General features: G+C 44.6%; 1 protein-coding gene across 1 annotated transcript in view; it reads right to left on the bottom strand.

Moving 5' to 3' along the window:
- The window catches only part of bsna (bassoon presynaptic cytomatrix protein a), a gene marked incomplete at its 5' end in the record, with an annotated part of 128,509 nt that overhangs the window by 20,137 nt on the left and 82,403 nt on the right, over nt 1-25,969 (bottom strand). Inside the window, 8 exons of the mRNA XM_084014642.1 lie at nt 181-687; nt 1,597-4,102; nt 6,765-7,701; nt 7,981-8,234; nt 8,438-8,605; nt 9,174-9,215; nt 10,002-15,344; nt 19,161-19,619. Coding sequence (XP_083870768.1) covers nt 181-687; nt 1,597-4,102; nt 6,765-7,701; nt 7,981-8,234; nt 8,438-8,605; nt 9,174-9,215; nt 10,002-15,344; nt 19,161-19,619 — 10,216 coding nt within the window. The remainder of the gene's footprint in view (nt 1-180; nt 688-1,596; nt 4,103-6,764; nt 7,702-7,980; nt 8,235-8,437; nt 8,606-9,173; nt 9,216-10,001; nt 15,345-19,160; nt 19,620-25,969) is intronic.

Below are 25,969 nucleotides of genomic sequence, written 5' to 3'. Positions count from 1 at the left end.
CCAAACGAACAAGCTTGGAATAAATATTTATGACAGCTTGCGTTCGCCGATTACTTGGACGCCCCCCCCCCCCCCCCCCGAAATATTTTTATTGCAGATCTCCATGAATCACACAAATGACCTTTTTCGGAACAAAAACGGCGAATTTCGCCGAAAGGTGACAAGTTTGCATCCCTGTACCTGGTGGTTGGCTCTGCATGTCCACTGCCTGTTGGGACTTGCTGCGTGAGGAACGGTGAGGGTCTCCCTGTCTGGAGGAGCGCTGTCCGTGGTGGTGCCCAGAAGGATCTCGAGAGTAGTCCGAAGCGTGGTACCCTCCGGACCTTGACTCACCGCGCCTTCCTGTAGATGAGGAGCGTCCTGCAGGTTCTTGGCGTATTGATGGGTCCTTGGGGTGCCCCTTTGATGACCTTGAGGCCCTGGGCTCATCTGAATGACGTGACGCGGATGAGTGTCGGCTAGAGCTGCCATGGTGCCGGTGGTCACGGGATGAAGAGTGGCGCCCTCCGTGTCCGTAGTCATCCTGAGGCCACAGGTCCTCCTCAGGGGGCTCATCGTAATCATGGTAGGTGTGCTTGACACTCCTCCCAGTTGAGCTCCTCCCAGTTGAGTGGCTGCTGCCGTAGTGTCGAGAACTGGAGCGTGGCTTCTCAAACCAGTCCGTTTCTTCTTGGCCCAGGTGGTAGGCTTTGGAAACCGAGAGCAGATCACAGTCAATCTCCATGTCGTTTGGAGACAGCGGCATGCAGGCTGAGAGAAGGAAGGAGGCAGGAAGAAGAAGACCAAACGCATGCAAAGGAAAAGAATAGGAGGGAGAAGACACAGAAAGAAAGGCAGAACAAAAAATAAAAGTTTTACATCCATGCAGTATACAACTCACATTGCCTTCACACATTACAAGACAATATAAACAGGATAAAACAAACACTGCAAAACTGTCCCTTTAGGCAGCTGTTTTTGTGCTCAGATGGTTCAGCTTCAAATTTAAAGCATGACGTGGAAAGTATTTGTATTCTGCACAAACTTACATTAAACAACTGCCTTGCCAATGCTTGTTGCTATGAGCAGGGCTATGATTTAATTGGTGCAGTGAGACAATAATGACTCTCTTAAAGACAAGGTTTAAATATAGTTACGATTGAGAAGGAGAGAAGTTTGGCAGTGCAGACAAAGAATTCATGAAATCAAAACACATATCCATTAAACAATGCCACTGACAGAATTAAAAAATAAAACCCTGTAAAGGAAAACGATACATCTGTGCCGTGCAAAGAAGACCTTTCAAGTGAATCAGAGTGTGGCGAACGAAGAAAAGGACCACGCTGAAGAACCATGCGAGCATTGGACAGACAGACGACTGGACGGACAGGCGGAAGGACGGACAGGCAGGCAGACAGACAGACAGCAGTCCACTGATAAGAGAGCTCCAAGTGACTCTCAGGAAGAAGAAAACATCAGCATGCAACGGCTATCTCTGTCTCTCTTTTTCTTTCTCTTTGCTAAGCCTAGCCTCTGAGTGGGTGGGGGACGTTTAGGTGGACGGTGGGGGCAGTAGTAGGTAGTGAGACGGTGTGGGTATTCAGCTCCCACAATTACCTTCGCTGTCTGACACAGCACAATGATAATCGTCTATAATGTATGTATCATCCGATTTGTAGACATGTGTCCGCGGAAGGTCCCGTATGTGGTCTTGTACATCTGGCAGCGAGTGGCTGGAACCATACTGGCCATAATAGTACTCGTATTTACTGCTGCGACTGTCATACGGGTCGGGACCTAAGCTTGATGAACGCCCAGAACCCATGAACCTCCGCAGGGGACTGAGTGGGCTCTCCTCTTCAGAGTACTGCCGGGTTGGATGACGCCCCCGGCTGTAGCCAGATCGATAGGAGCGGTCATCCCTCTCATAGGATCGGCTGCGATACCCAGAGTAGTCTTTGGCTGAGATCTTGTCCATGCCATAGCCGGTGGAACGGGAGCGGCCGGTGGAGGTGTAGTAAATCCGATCGTCCTCCTCCACCATTGAACCATAGTATCGACTACCATGAGTGGTGCCACTGCCGGCCTCGTACGTATTCCTCTTGAAGCCATAATCCTCGATCAGCTGGCGCCCTCGGATGTGAGAGGGGAGGTAAGCCCCATCTGTCGCAGAGGAATAGGAGGCCAGGTCTGCCTCCACATCCCGAGCCTCCTCAATGGGGGAGAACTTGGAGATTTTTTGCTCCATACTCCCCAGTTTCCTGTGCTTGCTGCGCTTGGTGGACATGACAGCAGGAGCCAGAAGGCTTCGGGAGGACGACGACGGTTTCTGTGCCCCGGAGCGGACGCTGCCATGTTTGGAGTCGTAGTCATAGTAATAGGATGATCCCCCACCCATGCTAGCGCTCACGCTGCTGCTGCTGCCCCCTAGAGGTCCGTGCCTGTAGCTGCTCTTACCCCTGCCGTGGTGGTCGTACAGCTCTTCCTGCATCGCTGCTTCCTCTTCAGGTGCCCTGCCATACGAGGAGCTGCCAGTTCCTCCACGCGACGTGCTGCCAATGGTGGTGCTGTGGCCGTGGATGTCGCCTGGGTAACGCCCACTGCTGCCATGATGCATCATGTCCCCTGTCGACGTGCCCAGCCCGTCTTTTGCCGTAAGCTCACTTACATCGTCAATCATCATGTAGTTCCTTGGGATGTTCTGCTCTAAGCCTGGAGCCCCGTACATCCCATCTGCAGTGCTGTACGTGGAGGGACTGTCCACAGAGTGCCCGTAGGCATTGGAAACTGTCGAAGTATACTGTCCATACGAGCTGGCTGTGGTGGTGGTGTAGCCATAAGTATTAGCAGTGGTTGTGGTGTACTGGCCATATGAATTAGCTGAGGCTGAAGTATACTGGCCATAAGTACTGGGTGGTATGTTAGAGTACCCACCGTAGCTGTTGGACACTGGTGCTGACCCATATGGCCCATAGGAGCTGGCCATGGTTGTCGATCCTGTGTACTGACCATATGAGGGGGCTGCACTCGAATAGGTAGCGTCCTGGACCGTGGTGGTGACCACAACAGTGGGGTTGCTGATCGTCTCGTAGTTGGTGGGCATCTTGTGCTCCAGATCAGCCAGCGAAGTCTGCCTTGGTCTTCCCGGGTGGACTGTCAGGATATCTGCTTGGGGCTGCCCAGGGTATGGTGTGGTTTGGCTGGGGTAGGATGACACAGCGCTGGGATAGGGTGAGCTGTGGGTGGGGTAGGGGGGCTGCCCAGGAGGTGCAGGCCCAAAACCTGTATGGACCGTTTGGGGCTGAGGCTGCGGTGCAGCTGGTAACCCCATGTCTGTCTGGGGGTATGGGGGCTGACTCGGGGGATAGGTGTGGGAGGGGTAGGTTTGAGACTGGTAAGAAGGGCCAGGAGGGGGAACATGGCTTTGGAGGGGTGTGGGCTGTGGCAGTGCCTGGGACTGAGACACTGTTGGATAGGGAGGCTGGTTGAATGTCGAAGACTGGTACGGCATACTCGATTGCTGAACTGGTGCTGCCGGTTGACTCTGGGGGTACTGACAGGACATGAAAGATGAGGTGGGTGGGTACTGGGCTGCTGTGTTTAGGTCGCTGCTGAACTGACTCAGAGGGGCAGTGCTCGGCCTCGTTGACAGCAGTCCGTTGGTCTCATGTGATGCAGCTGCAGCGGCTAAACGTAGGTTATTCAATTCACTGTCAGACATATAGTCCCTTGTGTCCCCCATACACCTCAGGTAGGCTATATCCCTCCTCTCCCTCTCCTTGACAAGTGTCTCTTTTCTTTGGTGGATCCCCAGCTCTAGGTATCTCAGTTTAGCATCAATTTCTTTTTCCTCCTCCTCCAGTTCAGCTTGCTGCTTTCTCAGCTTGGTCGACTCTTGCTCCACGGCCTTCAGCTCGTGGGTGAGGTCTTTGAGGAGGCTGGCTTTTGCAGCCAGGCCAGACCTGGAGGCGGGCTTGAGGCTGGGCACGGAGGGCAGGTAGACCTGTTGGAGGCCAGGTGCCATCATGGGCAGGTGAGCTGATGCGGTAGTCTCTTCTGGAGGAGGGCTGGGCAGGGTCCGCTTGACCTTACGGAGCAGTGAGCTCTGCTGTAGGGCTGCCAGCTGAAGAGAGAGAGAGAGAGAGGGAGGGAGGGGGGCATGGGAGAGCAATAGAATATGGGGAGACAAGAAAGCATGGACAGAGAGGGATAGGAGAGGTAAAACAGAAGGGGAGTATGGAGAGCAATCAATGGGACAGGATGATCCGTGAGTTAAATGGAGAGGGATGGGAGATGGGACATTTGTAGAAACCAAATGTGGATGTGAGATGGAAAGGGACAGATGGACAAAGAAGATGAGTGAAGGAGTGAAAAAGTGGTGGAGCATAAAGAGTCACACATACACGGAAGAGAGGGGAAAGAGGAAAGCAGAATGGAGGGTTAAAGAGGGACATAGGGAACAGGCAGGATGAAAGAGAAAAATAAAAGGAGAAAATGAGAAAGAGAGGAAAAGAGATTGTTGAAGGAGATCCATGGAGAGGGATCACAGTGGGAGGGGAAAAACGAAGGAGTGGGGAGGACAGTGCACAACAGATGAATAGACCAGGAGGAAGAGAAGGGAGGAAAACTCAAACAGAGAAAAAGGTCAAGGAACATAAGAAGCAAGGAGAGGACGCAACGACAGGGGTTTACAAGGGGGACAAAGGACACATATAGACACAGAGACAAGGACAACAGGAAACAAGAGTGGAGTTTGTATTAGAGGGCATACAAAAACATTAGAATTAGTGCCAATTGTTGCGCAATATCTAATGCCAACTACTTTAATCATTTGGAAACTTTTTGCTGGGTTGTTGCTTTAAGAATTAATTCAACATTAACAAGTCAAAGACAACTATCTACCCCATAATCTGTAATACTACATCTTTCTTAATGACATATGGATTGCTTCTGAGAGCCTTTAAACTTCAAGTATGAATCAAATCATGTGTTCCACTCAAAACCAATTATTTTTTGGGCATTTGATTTTCCTTTTATCTGTATATTACAAGTACAAGTATCTTTGGACATAAACTATTACATTTAGATTCAGATTCATGTTGACCCTTTGTTACCTAAAAGTTCCCCATCGACTAGTTTTTGTATTTGATTCCGTAATTTGTTGATTTTAATTTGTTACCTTTTGTGAGTTACTTTGTAACATGTATGATCATTATTGTTATTATTGTTAAAATAATATGATGTAATGTTATAATAATAATAATGATGATGATTAATTTGTTTATCTATTTGAGATGTTTATGCATTCATTATCTAGCCATCAATGTGATCTTTATTAACTGGTATTCAGAAATGAAGCCTTTCATTCCAAATGAGTTAATTGTGAGAGCAGTTTGCTACCAGTCATGTACCATGTAATAAGGGTAAAGCATAGGTTTATTTTTGAAGATGTGTTGCTCCTGTTTTGTCAGTATGATGACATTGAACTAGTTATTAAGGGCAGAACTATGATGGTTTCCTCACCATATTCCAAGGAAGGTATTTAGAAGAGGCCCAAATCACAATTCAATATATAAGTGAATACTAGAGAGATTGTCAGACCTAGTAACTGTAAGAGGAAGAAACATTTACTAGCTACCTAGTTTAGTATCAAATTTGGTTTGTTTGTCAGCAAACTTTTGAACATGTTCCTTCACTAGAGGTTTCTATAATAAAATCTGATTTCACTTTCATTGTTTCTAAGAGTGGGTGTCAAAATGGGGAAGTCTGTATGCCCTAAAGAACATAGGAAATAAAACAATAGCAACATCTGACAAATCCACAACAAAGGGAATTAATCATCATAGCATTCAAATAAAACATTCATAGCACTCACAAAATAAACACAGGGATGAAGTCGCATCATTTCAATCAAAGTTACATAGAGGCCACTCAGTATTGAGGCCTGTGGGAGGTTTGGACTCCACTGAACAACATAAAAGTGAGTCAAATTATTGACTAGCGAAAGATTAATGACTGTGTGAACTTGTGCTGAGGCCTGCCAAAGGTTTTAAAATGTTATCTTATGAACAGGTTTTTATTCTGTTGAATACATTGGTTTATCAAATGTTGATTTTTGATGTTGATCATATCGAAGCCCTGGACATCCCTCTCTTGGACTGTGGCATGAGGGGGCATTAATGGCACTAACATGAAGAAAGAGAAAAAACATCTAATCTGTTTGTTGGGGAGTTAGAGAGATGCATCAATCTCCATCAAAACTAGAAGCCACACTATCGAAATGTGTTCAGCATCAGTCTGATTTGTATCATTGAGATGATGATGATGGTTTTGATTGCATTTGTTTAATCTGAACACTCTTTTTAACATAATGTTAAGTAATGTGAAGCTTTATAACCACTGAAGTGCCACATAAATTGTTTTAGCTGCAGTTCATCACAACAGAACATATGGCTCTGTAACTGAATAATAAATGCTTTTTGAACTTCACCTGATGGCTACATCTATAACATCTATTCATTACTTTGTTTTTACACAGAGGATCGCTCACAGCTGAAATACCTGCCTGTGTCGTCAATAACAGAAGTGTTGTTGTTTTCTCTAAACGAAAAAACGCTTTGTACTACATGTTAATTGAGTGCAAGTCACAAGAGGCGCTTTTTGACATGAGGTCAAATTGAATAAAATTGTAGAAGCATGAAGAACTTTGCTCTGAATCAATTTTAAAAGCTCCATTCATTCATTGTGTGCTAATACTTCTGTCAGCATGGTTTAACTGACTGTACCTGGCTCTGGATTACTTGTTGTTGGTACAGGGACAGCCTGGCCTTGGTGTGCTCGTCTGTGGTGGGGCTGAGGGGCTTGGGGTCTGACATGGACCTCTGGGTGCTCTTGATGGGTCTAGGCACAGAGGGGTGTCTCTGCGGGGACTCGGCTGTGTAGGACTTTTGCTGCGGCGTGACATGGGCCTTGTTCAGCCTCTCAGTGGACAGCGACGTCTCCAGCAGGCGGTGAGGGGACACCGGGGAGACAGGAGAGTAGAGGACTTGTGGAGATTTGGGGACTGTCTGCTGCTGCCGGATGATGCTGGAGATGGACTCGTTGTGCAGGTGGTTGTGAGGCTGGTAGTTGATGTCGAGCGGGTCAGGGCGCCGGCGCTCAAACTTGGCCGCGTTCGCTGCAATGTGCTGCTGTTGGCGCTGCTGGGTCAGGAGGTCGACAGAACTGGACTGTTGCGTTCCGGTACTGGTAGAGGAAGAATATGGACTGACTGTGGTTGGTACACTGAGCTGGGGAGCTACAACACCCTGCGACTGGGCTTCTGGATCAGTCTGGCATGCTAGAGACTGTCCTTTTTGGGTGCGCTCAGGTCCAGAGATGTAGTGCACGATCTCCACTTTATTCGGGTCTGGTACCGTCACATGGATTGCTGGAGAGACTCTTCCCAGGTGCTCCGCTTCCGTCTGGCATGACATTTCCCTGATGGTCTGGATGGCGATACTGGAGGACACCGACTTGGAAGCGTCGGTCTTGGTGTCCGTGGCTGTGGTGGATGTGGCGGCAGTGCTGCTGCCAGTGGCACTGGAATCATTGTGTCGGGAGAAACGGGAACGTCTTCGGCGGACCGGCTGCTCCGTCTCAGCCTTGTCCTCGTCGTCATCTGTCTGGACAGAGCAGTCAACACTGCGACCACGCCTTCTGGTGCGATGACGCATCATGTACCTGGTGAAGAAGACACAATAACTACCTACTACCCCATATGTAAAAAAAAAAAAACATTAATATTTAATTTGCATGCTATATTGTAAAATGCTTTTAAACACAGTTAAAGTGACATCTTTATTGTGATTGATTGTTTATAAATTATTCATAATGCCTGCATCTATGTCTCAGCTTGTGTCTTGTTCTTTTAACTACAGAAAGATTTCAAGTAAATAGGAAGACTATCGAGGTAATCTTTGCTTAATATGCACACACAGAGACACACACACACATCTCTACCTCTCCTCTCCATCTTCATCGTCCGTCTGCACAGAGCTGTCCACGATCCTGCGGGGGGAGCCATAAAACACCACGCTGTCTCCGTCCAAGCTGTCCCTGCTCAGTCTGGTCATGGAGCTGTGTTTCCTCATGTTGCTCCTGGTCTCCACGTGCTCCTGCTGGCTCCTCAGACACATCTCCGACGAGGAGTTGGGGAGAGAACGGGAGCCCATCTGAGAGTCATAAGGGGGCAGCGGCTGTCCGTTTGCATCCAGCTAAAAACAAGTGGATTATTTGAAGGTTGTAAGTTGTCACTCATCATTGATTGAATTGAGACTGAAAAGGTTTTGCACGTTGCACCTCATATTACAATGATAGGGGTCCACCAAAGAATTTGCTGAAGCCTTCAACGTCACTCCTCAATTCCAAGTATAACATCACTCATAAGCCACCTGCCAGTGGTCCTCCCTCCCTTTACCTGTATGCCCTGAGCTGCAGCTGTTTTCTGTCTCTTCTGCTCTACAAGCTGCTGCTGGAGCTGATGCTGAAGAGACTGGATCTGGTCTAGCTGGGACTTCTGCTGGGCCAACTGCTCCCTCTGGAGAACAAGTTGCTTCTCACGTTCATGTTGCTGTTGCTGTAGGACCTAAAACAATGTTGGTGAAGAGGGGAATTGAAAGAAGCACACATCGGCAAACAGAGAGAGAGAGAGAGAGCGAGAGAGAGAGAGGACAAGACAAACATGGAGAAGCGTAGCACAAGAAAGAGGTGAGAGTGGACGGGTTGAGAGGAGAAGAAATGATCCGACAAGAAAAATAAATGATGGAAAAAAAGACAAGATGAAAGAAATTAGAGAGAGGAGAAACAGTAAAGACAGAAGAGGACAAGTTCTGGCACATCTAGTTTTATCAAAGTTATTGATAAAGTTATTCTTGTGCTGATGGATTAGTGGTAAAAATGGTTCCAAGTTAGTCAAACTTCTATATATTGCAAAAAACAAGAATGGAAGCGCAACATAAATGAATTGCAGCATGTACTGATCATTGCTGTGGCCAGCCATATAATGTTCGGAAGAAAATGTGTAATTTTCTTTGTTGCATAAATGACAAGCTTGTGCAAATAGGGAGTTAGGCATTTAGCTTCCACTGTTGGTTATGAGATGCATATTAAACATTCCATCTCTAGTTCATTCTCATCAAGGAAGGCTTCCACACCTGTTTAACTGAGTTAACTTGAAAGATTTTCAACTGCTTGTTCTATCGAAAAAGAAGAAAATTGTCACGTTAGCCCTTTTGTTAACTTAACACATATGCACAAGGCTATAAGGAGCTGAGAAAAGTGGTATGTTCAAATGTTTACATGATATTGATTATCAGACAAATACATCATAACGGGATCCGTTTTTCTTTTGAGTATAAATCAGACCAACAAATGGAACATTTAACCACTTTCCATTTTTCCTCCATAAATCATACCAAAAAAAATGGAACATCAGCAACATTAGTTTCTATCACACATAGATAATACAGGCATGTTCATGCACACTTCATACAGAGGAACCGTTCAGTAAAGTAAACATGCAGATATACAACTATATTTTTGTTGGCTGACTGGATGCAAACATTTCTTTGAACAACAAAAAAAAGCCATCAATCATTGCATTAAACAGCAATTTTAACAGAATTTTAACACATCTTCTGAGGAGATATTTAATGGTCTCATTGACATCAAAAAGTTTCAATAAAATTGTCACAGTTTGTTAAATAAACTTGTGCATTGAATACATGCATATATTGTTTATAGAATGTTATTTTTAAATGATTTCAGAGGATGATGTACTGTGTATTGTAAGCCAACTTACTGCACATCAAATATGTGACATTGAAAGAACAAAACAATTAAAGGATAATAATGCAATTAGAAATACCACAAATAACAGAACCACAAAAACAACAAACACAAACAAATATCCATAACAAAACCAACAACCACAAAACACCAACTATAAAACTCTCCATTCCGCCTCCTGTTTCTCCCTCTACCTGTTCCTTGATGTTCTGCAGCTCATGTAACTCTCTCTGCACCAGCATCTGCTCCTTCTCCCTGTGCAGCTTCAGCTCAATCCTTTCTCTTTCCAGCTCCTCCTGCAGGCGCAGTTGCCGGAGTTTTTCTAGCTCCACACGCTCCCTCTCCATCTGCAGAAGCTGCTCCTGCTGCCGATGCAGTCTCTCTGCCTCGGTTTCACCCTCCTTGTGTATGGCACCTGGTGGAGGGAAGGGCGGAAGACCCCCTGGAATGGGTAAGCCACCAGTGGGGGCAGAGGGGCCGGCCGGTGGTTGGCCGTAACCTTGAGTGTGTGAAGGAGCTGAGGGTGTATAGGTATGGGCTGCTGGTGGAGGCTGTTGTGGCTGTTGAGCAGTTGCCACTTGTTGCTGTTGTTGCTGTTGTTGTTGACTATTTAGATGGGCCTGGGACAGGTTTATAGGCTGATGCTGTGGCTCCATTGGTATAACAACTGTTCCATGTACTGATGTGAGCTCTGCTGATGAGGATGCACCTTTACCCAGGTAAACTGGTTCATCCTGGATTGTAGAACTCGTACACACACTCGACACTGGGACACTTCCTAGTGCTGAAGTTGTTGCAACACCTGCAGTAGTGGCAGTGGCTGAAGTTGTTTGGAGAAGACCTGGTGCTGGGTAGCGGAGTGGAGCTTGTCCAGTTAAGGGTATTCTGGGGCTCATTGGTAGCCTGCTAAGACTTGATAGGGGCACAGGTGTCATGTTGGCAGAGGGATAAGGCCTGTAGACGCCCCTCAGTAGTGGGCGTAGAACAGAGGCAGGTTGTGTTGTAATGGGAACTGTAGAAGCAATGGGGGTCTGAATGGTGGAGTAGATCATCCCATCAGAGGACCTAATAGCAGCAGGGTACATGGCTCTGAGCTGGGTCTGTCTGGCATTGATAAGGTTGGTTAGCGCTTGACTGTGGGAGATTGGCTTTCCATCTAATCCAAAGAGGAGGTTTTGTCTCATGCCCAGACCTGCTGCAAATCTGGAGGCCCCTGGTCCGGTTCCTCTCCCCAAATTAGCAAACTGAATCAGTTCTGGGTTGCTTCCATACCGATCCATGGAATTGAGTGCTGCACACATGCGACTGATCTCTCTGGCAGTTGTAGCACTGTACTGGGCCAAATTAGCTTCCTGGAAGTTAGCAATGTCTCGGGCAGTGTAGCCATAGTCTGAACTGATGTTAGACAAAGAATTATATCTCCTAATAGGCAGTGTTTGGGCTGTGATGTCTCCTCCATGCCGTAAATCTGTATAGGAGCCATACTGCATCCCAATAAATCCTCCATAACCCTGTTTCATAGCAGTTAGATCCATGGCGAGTTCTCCTGGTGCTTGGAGGTGTGGTTCAAGTTTAGAATGGTAAGACTGTAGCCCAGCGTCAGCTAGGTTTGTATCAGACATCGAAGGTTGGAGCCTACCAGGGAAAGGTAATGTGTAGGCCTTACGTTCATCCATTGGATATTCCTGGTACCCTCCTGATTGTCTTTCTTGGTCAGACTCATAGGTGAGAGGTGGGGCAGATGGAGGCCTTATGCCCTCTTTCTCACCAACGACACAGCTTCCACCAAATGGAAGCCGGTAAACAACATCACAACAGGCTGGTTGGTTTTCAGGTTTAATTTGGCCTCCCGTTAGATCCATAGCATCCTGTCCTTCTTCAACCTTAACTAGCTGAGTCATTGCCCTTGACTGCTCTGGCCCTCCATCCATCTGCACTACCATGCTATGTGGTAAGTTACCTCCTGATATCAAACCAGGAGGACTAGGCTTCCCTTTCAGCTCAATGGGACCAGTGCCATAGAGCTCAGGGTTAATGACTGGTGTTACAGCACTGACCACAGCTGAGGCAGCACTTGTCTGACTGACCAGCATGTCTTTTTTCAGTAAAGGTGTGATCTGGCCAGTCATGTTGTACCTTGCCAAAGCAGATGCCTGTTGCTGATGATGTTGCATCTGATGGTGCTGCTGCAACTGGTGTTCTAGGAGCTGTTGTTGCTTCTGCAGCTTCTCTTGCTGTATTTGTAGCTCTCTTTGTTGGACACTGAGGTCTTCAAGTTTGGCATCGATTTTTGGTATTGCTGGGTCAGTTGGAGCTGAAATTGCTGAAAGACACACAGCAGAACCAATGCCCTGACCGAAATCCACTTGGTTGTGATGGGGATCACCATAAACTGTTGGCTGTTGGGTCATGAACATTGAAGCAGCCACAGTGACACTCACAGTGGTTGGTGTGATAACCTCCTGGGCGTTCAGGTTCATTATCAGTGGCTGTACAATCGTTGAATGTCTGCTACCCTCTGATCCACCATGATATTTCCTGCTTTCAGTGGCCAAGGAGGTAAGATCCATTCCCTGGTCAGTCATGATAATAGGAGCTGGTTTGGTTGCTGTTCTGAGATCTACAACACTTCCACCTTGGATCATATGGCCCTGCTCTACCCTAGAAGTGCCTGGGACTGTAGATATTCGACAGAGGGAGATGTTGTCCATTGACATGGAGCCTCTGGTGTAAGTGCTGGCTGTGGTCACCATACTTGTTCCCACATTTACTTTCTCCACTCTTTGTGTTCGGTAGAAGCTACGTGTAGGAGACTGTTGGTAAGGTGGCGTGTCTGGAGGGCTGCCACATGGGGAGTAATTTTCAAAAGTTGATTGACGGCTAAATCGGGTAGGCGAAGACAGGGGAGAAGTAGCAGTGTTGACTGTCATTGGCCTAGCTGGGCTTGGAGGTGGGGAGTATGGCCCGTCCTGGGAAGACTGCTGACGATAGAGCCGTGGGGAAACTGATGTCTGGGTTCCCTGAGCTGTCACTGGAGATGTAGGCCCAGAGACAGCAGAGTCTGACATTCGTAATGCTGAGCTGAAAGTCTGTGTGGAGAACTCGGCTGTATTCCTTCTGGAAGGTGAACGGGTAGGACTCTGCGGTGGTGGTGGTGATGGAGAAAGAGGAGGACTGGTGCTCCTGTAATAAGTAGTATACTTAGGAGAACGTGGCTCAATAATTCTCTCGGGGGAGGATGTTGAGCTGTCTCGGACATCCCTGACCTCCCCTACCCTTCTGGTGATCACTTCTCTTTGACTGTAGGCCTGGGTTATCTCTGCGATCTTGCTGCATACACTTGAGACTGTAGCTGAAGATGTGGCAGGGCTTGTTGTTTGACGGCCATATATACCAGACTGCGTAGTTGTCATAGTGTGGCTTGTACTAGTCTGAGAAATAGTTACTGCATCTCTGGCATACACTCCATAGGCTGCAATAGTGGTGGCAGCCACTGTTGGAGTTATTCCGTTCTTTCCTGCCTGGCTTTTGATCTTGTCTTTCTGTCCTTCCTTTGCAGAAAAGTGCTGTGTAACTCGGACATCAGGAATCCGTCCTCCAGTCTCAGCAAAGGAGACAGGAGCTGAGATCTGGGTGGGGCTGGTTCCTGGAGTTAGAAGAGCGTTGCTTTGCTCCAGTAGCTTAGCAAAGGCTGATCCTGTGTCTAGGAGCTGTTTGTCTGCGTAGGTGCTCTCAATCTCAATTTCTACTTGCTCATCAGTGGCTTGCTGCATCTTGGTGATGTTCTGAGATGTTTGACGAATTTCCTCATAAATATCTGTTTCTGTTTCTGCTGCCTCATTGTCGTATCCTGCTTGATCTTGTTCATATTCATACTCCTCATCATAACCTTCTCCATTAATGTCCTCCTCGTAGTACTGCCCATGTCTTCCATGTTGCTGCTGTTGCTGCTGTTGTTTCTGAAGCATCTCTGCCTTCCTCATCATCTCCTCATAAACCTCCTCTGCACTTTTTAACGGTTTGGAAGTTGAAGATGGTGCTGTAGTGGTGGTTGTAGTTGACGATGTCTCTACCGGTGAGTAGAGAGACATAAAGGTAGGCAGGTTGTATTCGCTGCCTGACTTGTAAAGTTTGGATTCGTATCCCTCAGCCTCTGAGTCAAGACTCTGGGGAGAATATTCAGAAGCAGAAGAACGATGGAGCTCTTCCATTTCTGCAGCTTGTCTCAGCTCTTCTGTTGGAGAAGCATCTTCAATGGGTGAGAGATTGCTAGGTGGTGTCTTGGACCTCTCTCTGCGCCTCTGAGCCCTCAACTCCTCCTTATCCCTCTTGGTCTTTCGTGCTGTGCTCCTTATTCTCTGTTGTTCCACCTCCCTCATCTTCTCCTGCTCTCTCAGAAGTTCTTCTTCCTCTCTCAGCTCGTCCTCTTCTGAAGAGTCTTCAATGGTGGGAAGGAGAGGACCATGGGAGCGGTGGCGTGCTTTCCTTTGCTGCTTGGCCTCTTCCAGTCTTTGCCTCCTGCTGGGGCTACTGTCGCTGTCCTCCTCCATTGATGAGATGGAAGTAGGAGACTGGCCTGATCCATATGAGGATGAAGTGGCGGGCAGAGTGGAGGAGTAGTCACCCCGAGAACGCTCCTCTGGAGATCCCGTCAGGCTCTCCATCTCTAGCTCTGGTTCCCGATCAAGGCTCAAGTCATTTTCATTGCCCATCTCCATGTCTCGGCTGTAACTATTGGTGTTGTTGAGTTCAATGGTTTTGAAGCGCCTCAAGCCTCCTTGTGATGCCATCGTATCTTCCTCACCCTCCTCCACTGATCCTTTATAAACATCGGTGGAGCTCTTAGTTTCCTCCTCAAAACTGCTGGAGTGGTGCTGGAGACGTCTTTTCTCTTTTCCTGAGTCAGAGATGCTGTGTTTATGGTGGCTTTTCTTGGGTTTCTGGTAGCCATATCCTTCATCTTCCTCATCTTCTTCTTCCATCTCTTCCTCCTCTTCCTCCTCCTCATTGTCTTCATCAGCACTCATCTCCATGATTTGTCTCCTCATAAACTCCTCATCTGTCATCTCTGTGGGCTCAGCCTCTTTTTCCTTCTTTTTCTTCTCTTTCTTCTCCTCCTTCCCTTCCTTCCTTTTACCCTCCCAGTCACCTCCATCTTCTTCTTCCTCTAGTATATCTTCTAGTTCCTCATCGGAGTCGTATGAATCTGGTGGGATTGACAAGGAGCGTGGGCGCTGCTTTCCCCTGTCATCCAAATCTCTATCTCTGTGCCTCCTCCCCCTTCTGTCCACCTTGTCTTCAGAAAGGCTCTTCTCCAGCAAAGGCCTCATGGAGCTTTCTAGCTTGGTGATTTCAGAAGGGCTTGGTGGGGAGCAGCCCCTCCCGCTGATTCCCCTCTCACTCAGTTTCATTTCTTCTTCTTGGATTAGACCTGTGATTTCACTGTGGGAGCTGGAGATGCCATCAGAGGAGTAGCCAGTGTCACTCAGGCTCTGAGGGCTGCGTGACAAGTCATGGGTGCTGTTGTTTTTTGTATCCTGAAAAAAGAAGGAGAAAGGAAGAAGAATGTATCAGATTTGGGGAAGCAAAAGTATTTTTTTCATTTAAGTGTTGGAATGTTTGGATGTTGGATAAGCAGATCAGTATGCATACAATGTAAGGCCAAGTTATGTTTAGATTCAGATATTTAGATATACATTTAATGGGTGTTATTTTTTTAATTGTAATATTTACCAATGAAGAAATATCAGGGTTGGTTCCAATGCTAGGAATAGTTTCATCAATAAAAATGGTCAGATAACAAGAAGATTTAAGGTGTTTAAAATGCTAAAACTGCAGCCCTTAGCTTTAAATGACAAGACAGCAGTTGTAAATTTGTCATTGGACTACATTGTGATCTTAGCATTTCAAGAAGAGATGACGCAATGACATACAATTTGGGATTTAATAGATATAGATGTTAACGACAGGGTTAATGTGAATTATTATATAAACAGCACAAAACCGTATTCAGTAACAAGAGTTGATTTGTTTCTTATAAACCATCAAATCCATGACCGAAATTACAGAGTTGTTAATGAGCTGATATGTGGGCCAAAATTGAATGCTTCCGATTTCATTAAACAAATTGCTAAACTGCACAAATAAGAAAGAAAAAGTAACAGGAATGAATTCAGTGAGAAAATGTAACAGAATATGTTTGAGGTTGTTATTCAATTTCACCATGAATGTAGAATTCTAGAGGAAAATCCGGAACAATTGGTTGTAATCAATGTACAAAATGCAGCATGAACATTGTTGTTACAATTCAAATATATCATGAAGATAAAGGATTGTGCAACATTAAAACTTGATCAAAAACATTCAGGGCACGATCTGATTTCATTAAGAAGTCAAGTGGCTTTTTGTTTTTACATGTGTTAACAATATTTGAGCCATTGATGAAAAGAGGTTCGTCAAACCTGTCTTTTGGGAATGAGGACATTTTTTTTTTAAAGATAAACGACGAGTCGAGATGACTGGAAAAGTAATTAATCAATGGCTCTGCCATATGTCACGATGTCAAAGGGATTAACCTGGTGAATGAAAGGGGCATGGAGGACAGAATACAAATTAGATAAAAACAAAATAAGGAAATGTTTTTTAAGAAAACCGATGTTTGCAATACTTCAGAGGAGACTTTACTTTAAGCTCTCTGCATTTTAAATTCCTTGCAGCTCCTTAGATAAGGAAGGTCTGCTCTGCTTTTGAAAATGCCCAAAGCAGCCAATATTCATAAATATTTCAGCAGGAGCGACTGCTGCTACTGAGTAAGAAAGGGCATTATTTCACTCCCTCCGTCTTTCTCTCTCCCCCTCCCCAAGGTAATCCATGAATGCTGCCACTTGCAGCCTCAGCGTTCTGTGAGGAGAGAATCAATGACATGCTTTCCAAACAGCCATGGACGTCCAACACTACAGAGAAAGTAATGGGTTCAACTTACAATTTGAAATAACCAGGCTCCAAGTCTTAGATAGTGTCATGGCGTACCGCTGTGTTTTGTGATGTAAAATATATACCCAGTGATTTACATAAAAGGTCATTCTGAGTTTTATACATAGAGATATTTTGTACAAGAAGTGGACAAAAAAGCCTTTAATAAAAACAAGTTCCAGACTCGACTCGGAGTGATTATGGAATTCAGAGATGCTGCGGGGCAAAAACAAACACATGGGAGCTAATATTTTCTTTTTCAAAGAATAGATTAAACAGAGCATGGCAGAATATGGACAGAAAAAAATACAATCAATCTGGAAATGTGATTCCTTAAAGTGATTATGTTATTAAACCCAATACCATCCCATTGTAAATAAATGAAGGCTTTCGGTGCTACTTTAAACCTTGAGGAATCTCACTCGTTACTGTAATTATGAATTTGATCTTTCCATCTGAAAGACTGAGTTGAATGTCACTCAAACGAAAAGAAATAAACAAATGAATGTGGTCAAGTGCAACAACATAGATTCCTTCCATCTTAACTTGAGAAGAAAATAAGTCAGTGACCAGTTACAAAATTACTTTTAAAACTATAAGAGCAGCTCAGAAACATGCAGGAAAAGATCTAAAATATTTATAAAAGAATAATGATAACTGGTACTTTCTTACTTATTACTTACTTTCTTAAGTTAACCAGGAGAAAAGGGAGTCCAGCAAGAACTCTTTTAAAGATGCCAGGAAGTTTGGATTGATGACACTTGGCCAACTTAATGCTACACGTCATCACAAATACGTCATGTAAGCTGTATTCACAGTAGCATGAATGGCCTCAAGATGTCGTTGATTTACTTACATCTGGAGTCTAAGCACAGCATTCAAAACCTCGAAGGGAACGTTGGTGGAAATCTAATGTGGCAACAGACAGCTGGTCGATGGCAGGATCCATGGTGATGTAAAAAAAATGTACATCCATTTCTCAGGTGTCCGAAAACACAAACTTCAGACGTCCATTGGTCTCAGTGTCCATTCATCACACGTGTCACTAAATGTGTGTCTGACACTGCTGGGGGGCTTTTCAAAGTGGACAGGAATACTGAAGTCAACGAAGTGTTTACTCCGCCATTGAGTCTAGTTTTGAAGAGCCAGTAGATACTTGCAGACTTACTCCCTCCCCCCAAAGCCTGGTTCCAGAAGACTGCTGAATTGCAGATCTAGTGTGCTCATTGATGGCTGTTACTACCGGTTGGCGAAACAACTGACCACTCAGAATTAAGAATGAGTACGCCACCCTCTGGTGCTCGCTAATGTCTTGGCTAAATTCATTATAAACAACAACAGAAGCATGGTTGAGTTTTACGCAGCTTCACGTTGTTTTGAGTTGACTTACAGAAATAACAACTCTTAATTCATGATATTAAATACTACTAGAATATTCTTATTCAGTTTAGCTACTACTACCATACTACCAACACCAAATGCAGTTGGAACCCAAGGGCCTGGGCTGCACGAGATTTCTGCCTAAAAGCCTATTAAGGCAGTTTTTTCTCGCCACTGATGCTGTAACGCTTGCCCCTGGGTGTTGTTGGGACTTTGAAATTGTGTTGACTCTTGAAATTTTGAGCGTATTCTAGTCCTGCTCAATGTGTTAAGTGTCCTGAGATGACTTCTGTTGTGATTTGACACTATAAATAAAATTGAATTGAATTGAATTGAATTTAGAATATTTACCAAAAATCCAATGAATATTTTTCAGCTTTTCAGAAAATAATGTTGGGAGAAATCGTCTACGAGAAAACCTGTTGAGTGTGAGAAGTTAGTGGTCTAGAGGCTAGCTAGGAAGCGGAGCGGGACTTCGGCTCTTGAACTCTAAAGGAAGCTTTCACATTAGATCCTGCCTTAGACCAGCTGCCTGCGCAAAGCCTGGTCTGGTTTTAGAGGGAGTTAAAATATCTTGGGGCTGTGCAAGTATACATTTAAACACAGGCACAGATGTGCAGTGTAGTCCTGTAGGACCAGATGCTGAACAAGTGCTTCCATTAAGCTCAATAAGCTGTGATGGAAAAACTGTATGAATGTGAAGCAGGGCCACGCTGAAACAGCCATGCATGCTCACATAGCTTAATCTGCAAACATGCTCCAAAAGTAAAAAATAAGTGAAAAGGTCACACAACATTAGCCATTTTTGGTACATAGGCCTGTATGTTATACTATGGTTTCCACAGAATATTAATTGGGAATCAGCATATTGTTTTCTTATCTGATTCACATTCACAAGCTATTTTACGAGTATCAACCTTGTGTCCTTTTCCATAGCTTAACATACAGACAAGTACACTGGACTGAAGCAATGTTACAACCAAAAAAACAGTCAGACTTACATCGTAGTGCCTCGACTTCTTGATTTCCTTGATGGGTGTGATCTGCTCCCCTCTCTTTTGGGAGGGTTTGCTGTCTTTGGCAGTTTGGTTCTCAGGCTCGGTTTTGGGTTTCTCCTCGAGGGGGTTCGGCTGTTTCTGGGACTCCGTGGTAGAAACCGGTGCCGTAGCTGGTGTCGTGGTCTTGGAGTCGGTCGGTTGTTTGGCAGCATTGGGTGCAAACGGTCCACTACCGCCAGGTCCCACCTGCGCTTTCTGCGTCTGGGGATGGGCTGGCTTGGGCCCCTGCTGATTGGTGGCTTTGTGGAGAGGGCTTTGCTGACTGGTCGCCGCCTGGTGACGGGGCGAGCCCATTGGCTGGTGCTTGGGAGACGGATGAGGAACAGGAAGTGGAGGATCGTCAAGACCACCTCCGGACAACAGCCGCTGTGTCTGGCAGTTGAGACATAACCACTCCTTTTTCTGAAACACGGGGAGGAAAAAAATAAAAAACACTGTTAATGACAACCAGCTTGCTTTCCGCCAATAGTACAGAAATGTTTTGTTATTATATTATCACTATTATATGGCCAATAAAACATATTTGAAGGCTCCAGATTGTATTACAGCTCCACCCATTAGCTCATTGCTGATGCTTTGAAAGCGCCTTTTTAAAGTTTCAAAGCATCAAGACTAACGTGGGAGGAAAGGCACTATTGGACACGACAACAAAATGCAGCTGTACGTATAATTTAAAAAAAAACGAACTTGAATGACACGTCGCTGGTTTAAATATATATAAAAATAAATATCAAATATCAGGACTCTGGAGAAGTCAACAGGTAGGTTATTACTGGTCCAGCAAACAGTAAAGGCTGTAACGCTGGGCAGCACACAGGTAAGTGTGTGTGTGTGTGTGCGTGTGTGTGTGTGCGTGCGTGTGTGTGTGTGTGTGTGTGTGTGTGTGTGACTTAAATGCCATTTAACCGTCTGTCCTCCTGAAACTACTCCTCCTAAAATGATCTATTGTCATTCAATTTCTGGGGTTAAACATGATTGACGGTGTTATGCACTAATTAATATTCTTAAAGCTGAATATGTCGAGTCCACTCAAGCAGCAGACTGCAGAGACAGATGCACACACACACACACACACACACACACACACACACACACACACACACACACACACACACACACACACACACACACACACACACCACACACACACACACAAACTGTAGACACACTGGAAATCTTATTTCCAGACAGAGCTGTCACAGCTGCAGCAGGCTAAGCTAAGCTGGCATACGTTTCTAAAAGGCCATGTCACACTGACAGCTACACCCCGTTTTCATCGCATCAGCTCCACTCACTTCCTCACACTATGAGGCTGACTGATGATGAAAAATTAGACTGGAATACGCACACACAAACACACACCCTGTACATAATCATTTGTTTCTGTTTGCTGATGTGAACAATGTTGTCTGGGTCTTTCTAGACAAAACAAAAGAAGCAGAACAGAATTGACTTAGTATGAATATTGACAGCCACTGTGTCTAGAATGACTAAGGAAAGGTCCCGTCCACATTGTTTGATTGATCTCTGGCCCCAAGAGCCCCAGGAGTGAGTTCAGCAACATAGTGACAGAAAAAAGAGTTTGAATGAATTTATATTTTGTTGTGAAACTAAGAGCTCGTCCTTCGTTAATCGTATATGCAATATTCAATATACATTCACACTACAGATTCTCTCAAGTATACACCTTATAGAGCAGGCAGATTAGTCATGTAATGAATAACTGACAGATGCAGCCCTCTCTACTGGACAATTATTTATCATCTCTATTATTTTCAACCCACTCATCAAATCTTCTCTACGCAGCACTCACCAATCCTCTTTCTAACTCCCTCCTCTTCTCACTCTATTTTTTTCTATCTCTATCTACACTCCCTCCCTGTTCTCCCGCTTTCTCTGAATCCCTTTGAGACTTTATCTTTTTATCTTTTATCAAGTGTCATGCAAAAAGACTCCACGGTGACTAATGCCGTTTTGGCTGGAGTGGTGGGCACTAACATTTCAAAGAAACTAATTGTTTAGTACAGCGTCTGTAAACTTATAAAACCACATCAACACTGCTCTCTATCACTCTGTTCAGCTCGGTTCATCGTTATTGTCCTTCTCCGGGTCCATTAGATAAACAAACAATACATACATGGAGATAGAAACCTTGCCACAGACAGTTACAGTACCAATGTTTCCACTACAGCACTAAAACAAGGACATGATAATGGAGATAGTGGTGTTTTGAGAAACATTCAGCCGACAGACACATTCATACATTTTCAGAGGAGCTTGGAAAGAGTTGACTCCTGCATTACAAAACAACTCGCTTGCACTACGCCACCAAGGTTTTCGAAGTAATATACTTTAACTACTATACTTTAACTTGACCCACAAGGGGGCAGTATGTAATAAAGGAGAGAAAAACACACATGTAGAATTTTCTTACCAACAGCTTAGCTTGAGCACTGCCAATGCACCGCCTATACATTTGGCATTTGATCTGTATTAAAGTGTGTTATTACAAACACACTCATCCTGATAGATAAACAAGCTTAAAGGTTGAGGTCCTAATCCCCTTTCGACACATAATTACAACACTCTGTTTTAGTGTTGCATTACACATCGTATCACATACTTATCAGGGTGTTGCTAACCATGCAGCCAGTTTTACAGCCTCTTTGTTGGTCAGGGACATTATTAATGTAATGTTTGTATTTTGGAATGTATTAAAGTCTCATTTAAAGACTGTTCAACTGATGTAAAGACCCATATATATTCTCTGATTGCCTTTATATCGGCAGCAGTTTACACAGAAAATGTGGGTTTGAGTGCTGCTGTCTGTTTTATTTAATATATATATGCAACAGTTCCGATTTACTTCTGCCCCTCTGAGCTTTTCTGTCCTCTTAAAAACACAATATGGCAGGCCTGAACAACTCATTACAATTAACAGACACACCTAAGCCTTCATCATTTTCACTTTGTGTGAACATTTGGTTTAAGATAGTAAAAATACAGCTAACAATATGCAAATAGGAAGTCCTTCCTGTCTTCATTTAAAGTTGAAGCTGCTGTTTAAACGACAGGGGAGAAGAAAGTTTGAATGAGGAAAGACACAATCAATAATTGTTTAGACTGTGATCGAATGAGATGCTCAAGCTGAAAGGATGTTTAATGGTGGACTACAACTCGCAGGACTGTTGTCTGCTTCTCGCTTTAAAGCCACCGCTAAAACCACTGCGAACACCCGACTCCCGCCAAAATGTCTTCATCATCAAAAATGTAAACACCTCTTTTCAAAAGTGGAACAACTGACTGATGAAAGCTTCAAAACATTTGTGCAATCCGAGGTGCAGAACAGACTCCATTTGATTGTGCTGAGCGCGAGGGATGTCAGGCAAGAGAAAAAACATTAAAGTAGAAGGTGGAAGCGGGAAATATTTACCATATTACAATTAAATCACCAAAATAGCTGCCGACTGACTCATCAATTATTGTCTTTTTATCTATTTTGTAATACCGAACAAATCAAATTGATTAGGCTAGTTGAAATATCACTGAGCTCCCTGAATATGTTAAAAATAAATATTAACACATGTATGTTTTTCTTTCCCCTGTCATGTGGTTGTTTAGTACAGCATGTATCCGACTGAGAAATGCTGACCTTGTATGTGTGAGTGTGTGCAGCCACCACCAAAGAAGCAGCACACTGTGGTACTGTGCAGTACTCCATCACTCAGCCACTCAGCCACTTAGCCAGTAGCACAATAAGGTCTCCTCACATGATCACACACTGCAGTGGAAGAAGTCCCAGCGACTCCTTAAAATATCATATAATAGTTCTTTGTGGATGTGCGTGTGTTCGTCCCCTGAAGCAGCACACTGTACTGCAGAAGCCTCGGAGTCACATGAATCCTTTTTAGACCCTAAAGTGAAGTCGTTCCTTCCATTTTCCCAGTCCTAAAGATCACATCACATGTGTGTGTGTATGTGTGTGTGTGTGTGTGTGTGTGTGTGTGTGTGTGTTGCCCCACAGAGTAGCCAGTCGCTGCACCACTTAACCTATATAGCACAAACATTCTGGCCTTTTCTTCTCCTGCAACAGCGTTCACTAAAATGCTCCTTTATTCAGACTCTCTAGTAAGTGTCAGTGCCTTTCAAAATCTGTTCAGCGCTGTATTGTATTGCTATATATTGAATTTTTACGCTACCTTTCAGCTTTCTCTGATTTATTTTCATCGATGTCTCCCACTCTCTTTTTAATAATACTATTTATTTTCTGTTCTTTGCTTCTTTTTTCTCCTCAAGCTCTCTCTCTCTTTTTTTTTTTTTTTTACAAAAGCAATGAATCCTCTGTTTATTTATACACATCCAATGCACAACATATCTCTGCCACCACTGGATTTGATTTGTGACAAATCTGTGTAAATAACTCACCACTGTGTTCAACCCCCATTTTCCCCTCGGCCAAACTGAGGCCTTCCAAGTACTCATCAATGAAGGAGACATATTTGTCATATTTGGCCCCGAGAGAAACCGTATCCTATGCAGGGAATGTTTCTGGCATTGCCTTGTTTTCCCTCTTTGTCTCTTTTTCTGTACTAGTACTATACTACTTCAAATACTACAACTATTACTATGTGTATGTAGAGGTGTTGGCATATCATCAAACAATATTTTCACTGTTTCACTTTTGTATTTCATTACTGGGAGGAGGTCCTTCAAAACTGCTGAGACAATCTGATTATGTCTACAATGATGTAGGTGATTGAAGACCTGCGATTTCCAACCGTCAGGAGAAACATTTTAAGGTGGACATGAATGTCTGGACCAGATTTGTTTGGCACGGGAGGAACAGTGAGTGGAAATTGTCCTCTTGGAAAATGACTGTCTAAAGTTCTTGGCAATCTATCCAATCATCCAATCACTCCCTCCATTTAAAATAAGGAGTAGAATCCTTCTCTTGTGCCTTCAGTTCACTTCTCGTCTTGACTCGCTCTCGTCCTTTTTTCTCTTTGCGTTTCCACATTTGCACCTGCAGTTTCTCGATTTTCTCTCTTCACAACATGGTCATTAAACTTCCAGCTTCCCCCTCCCTCTCCTCTCTCTTTCTGTCACCCTCCGTCTCCTCTTCTCTCCCTCCAACAGAGAGGGGGCTATTTTTACCCAGAATGCCATTGTTTTGCTTGAGCGCACACTTCCCTAGCAGTGGCTGCTGCTTTAGGCTGCACCACACACACACACACACACACACACACACACACACACACACACACACACACACACACACACACACACACACACAGTCACACGGTTCACATCAGTGCAAAATGGAGGAAGCCTGTGTAGCTGAAGGCTTACCAGAAGGAGAGAGAGACGACAAGCAGAAGGAGGAAGAGGACGATGGAGGAAGAGGAGCCCACTGGGTGGAGGAGTAATGGGGAAGTGTGCAACACCACACGTGCACATGTGCTGGTGCACACACTGTAATTCAGCTTAGCCTCTGGTAATGTGGCTCCCTACTGAGTCTGACGTAACTGGCTTCAAGTGGGGTCAGAGGAGGGAGGAACAATTAACCGCGTGGACAAGCGATGATGATCGCTTTCGTTTAGGTACTAAAACATTTTCCAAAAGCTTTTGGAGGAAATGTAACTGCTCCTTGGTTTGGATTGGATTGGTATATAATTCTGTAGTGGGCAGGACTCGATGAAGCAATCATGTTACAAAGGGAGAATACCGAGCATTTTCCTACAGAAGTTCACATATCATTTGTCTTCCTATGGCTGCTTCCTAGTTTCTTGTAAATTATTTTCACGACAACAGTCTTGACCCCAAACGATACCGTAGAAGGTTTCACCACTCCGTGCACAGGTTGCATCAGTCACCATACGTGAGGAGACTCACTTTTACATGACATGACGTAGGAGTTTTCCCACATGAACTCCTTTTCCTCCTCCTTATGTTCATCGTCTCCATCCTCATTCCTGACTCTTGAGCTCAGTCTCCTCCTTTGAACTTAAACTCCTCTTTTCTCTTTATTTCAAACCTATCCACCTCTTTGCTCCTTGTCTGCTGGAAAATGGATGTAAGAAAAGAGAGGAAAGGAGTGTTGAAGAAAGTCTGAGAAATAAACCAACAGCCATGCAGGTGAGTGAAAAGGGAAACATAAATATTGGCATCATCTCTGCAGTAGGGGAAAGTAACTACAGTTTAGAGAAAATGTATTGTTAAATATCGAACCCGTGGCTCCCAACCACTTTGGCTTGTGATCCCTGACAAAAAGACCAGACCTCTTGTCATATTTGAGATATCTATGAGCTGTTAGCTAAGACAAATATGGCCCCTAAACCTTTTTGAGACCCAAAGAGAGTGAAAGTATCCAATATTTCACAAAAAAGCAACAATTTCCTCCCCCATTTATCATCATTCGACTCCTCAGATTCATCTTGTGAGGCTTTGGAGGGGATCACTGGACTAAACTGCAGTTTATAAAGTAGAAGAAAGTCAACCTCGTCCATCCGCAGCAGCTGAATGTCACCTACACATTGCAACGTAATAACATTATATCAGTCACAGGGCCATTAATTCTGCAAATACTTTTGATATTTTCACATTGTTGTATTGGTCATTTTTACTTAAGTAGAGGATCTCCTTAACATCTACTGATTGGATTTGAAGAGAGGGAGGAGGGGGGAGCAATAATGAGTCAATCTTGGCCATTGCACACAATTATATGCAGAAAACATGTATGATTATAGACAAAC

This window comes from Eutrigla gurnardus (assembly GCF_963514095.1).
Source record: "Eutrigla gurnardus genome assembly, chromosome: 8".
Classification (NCBI taxonomy): domain Eukaryota; kingdom Metazoa; phylum Chordata; class Actinopteri; order Perciformes; family Triglidae; genus Eutrigla; species Eutrigla gurnardus.
The sequence above is the reverse complement of the archived record's forward strand: the minus strand, read 5'-3'. Positions and strand labels throughout refer to the sequence as shown.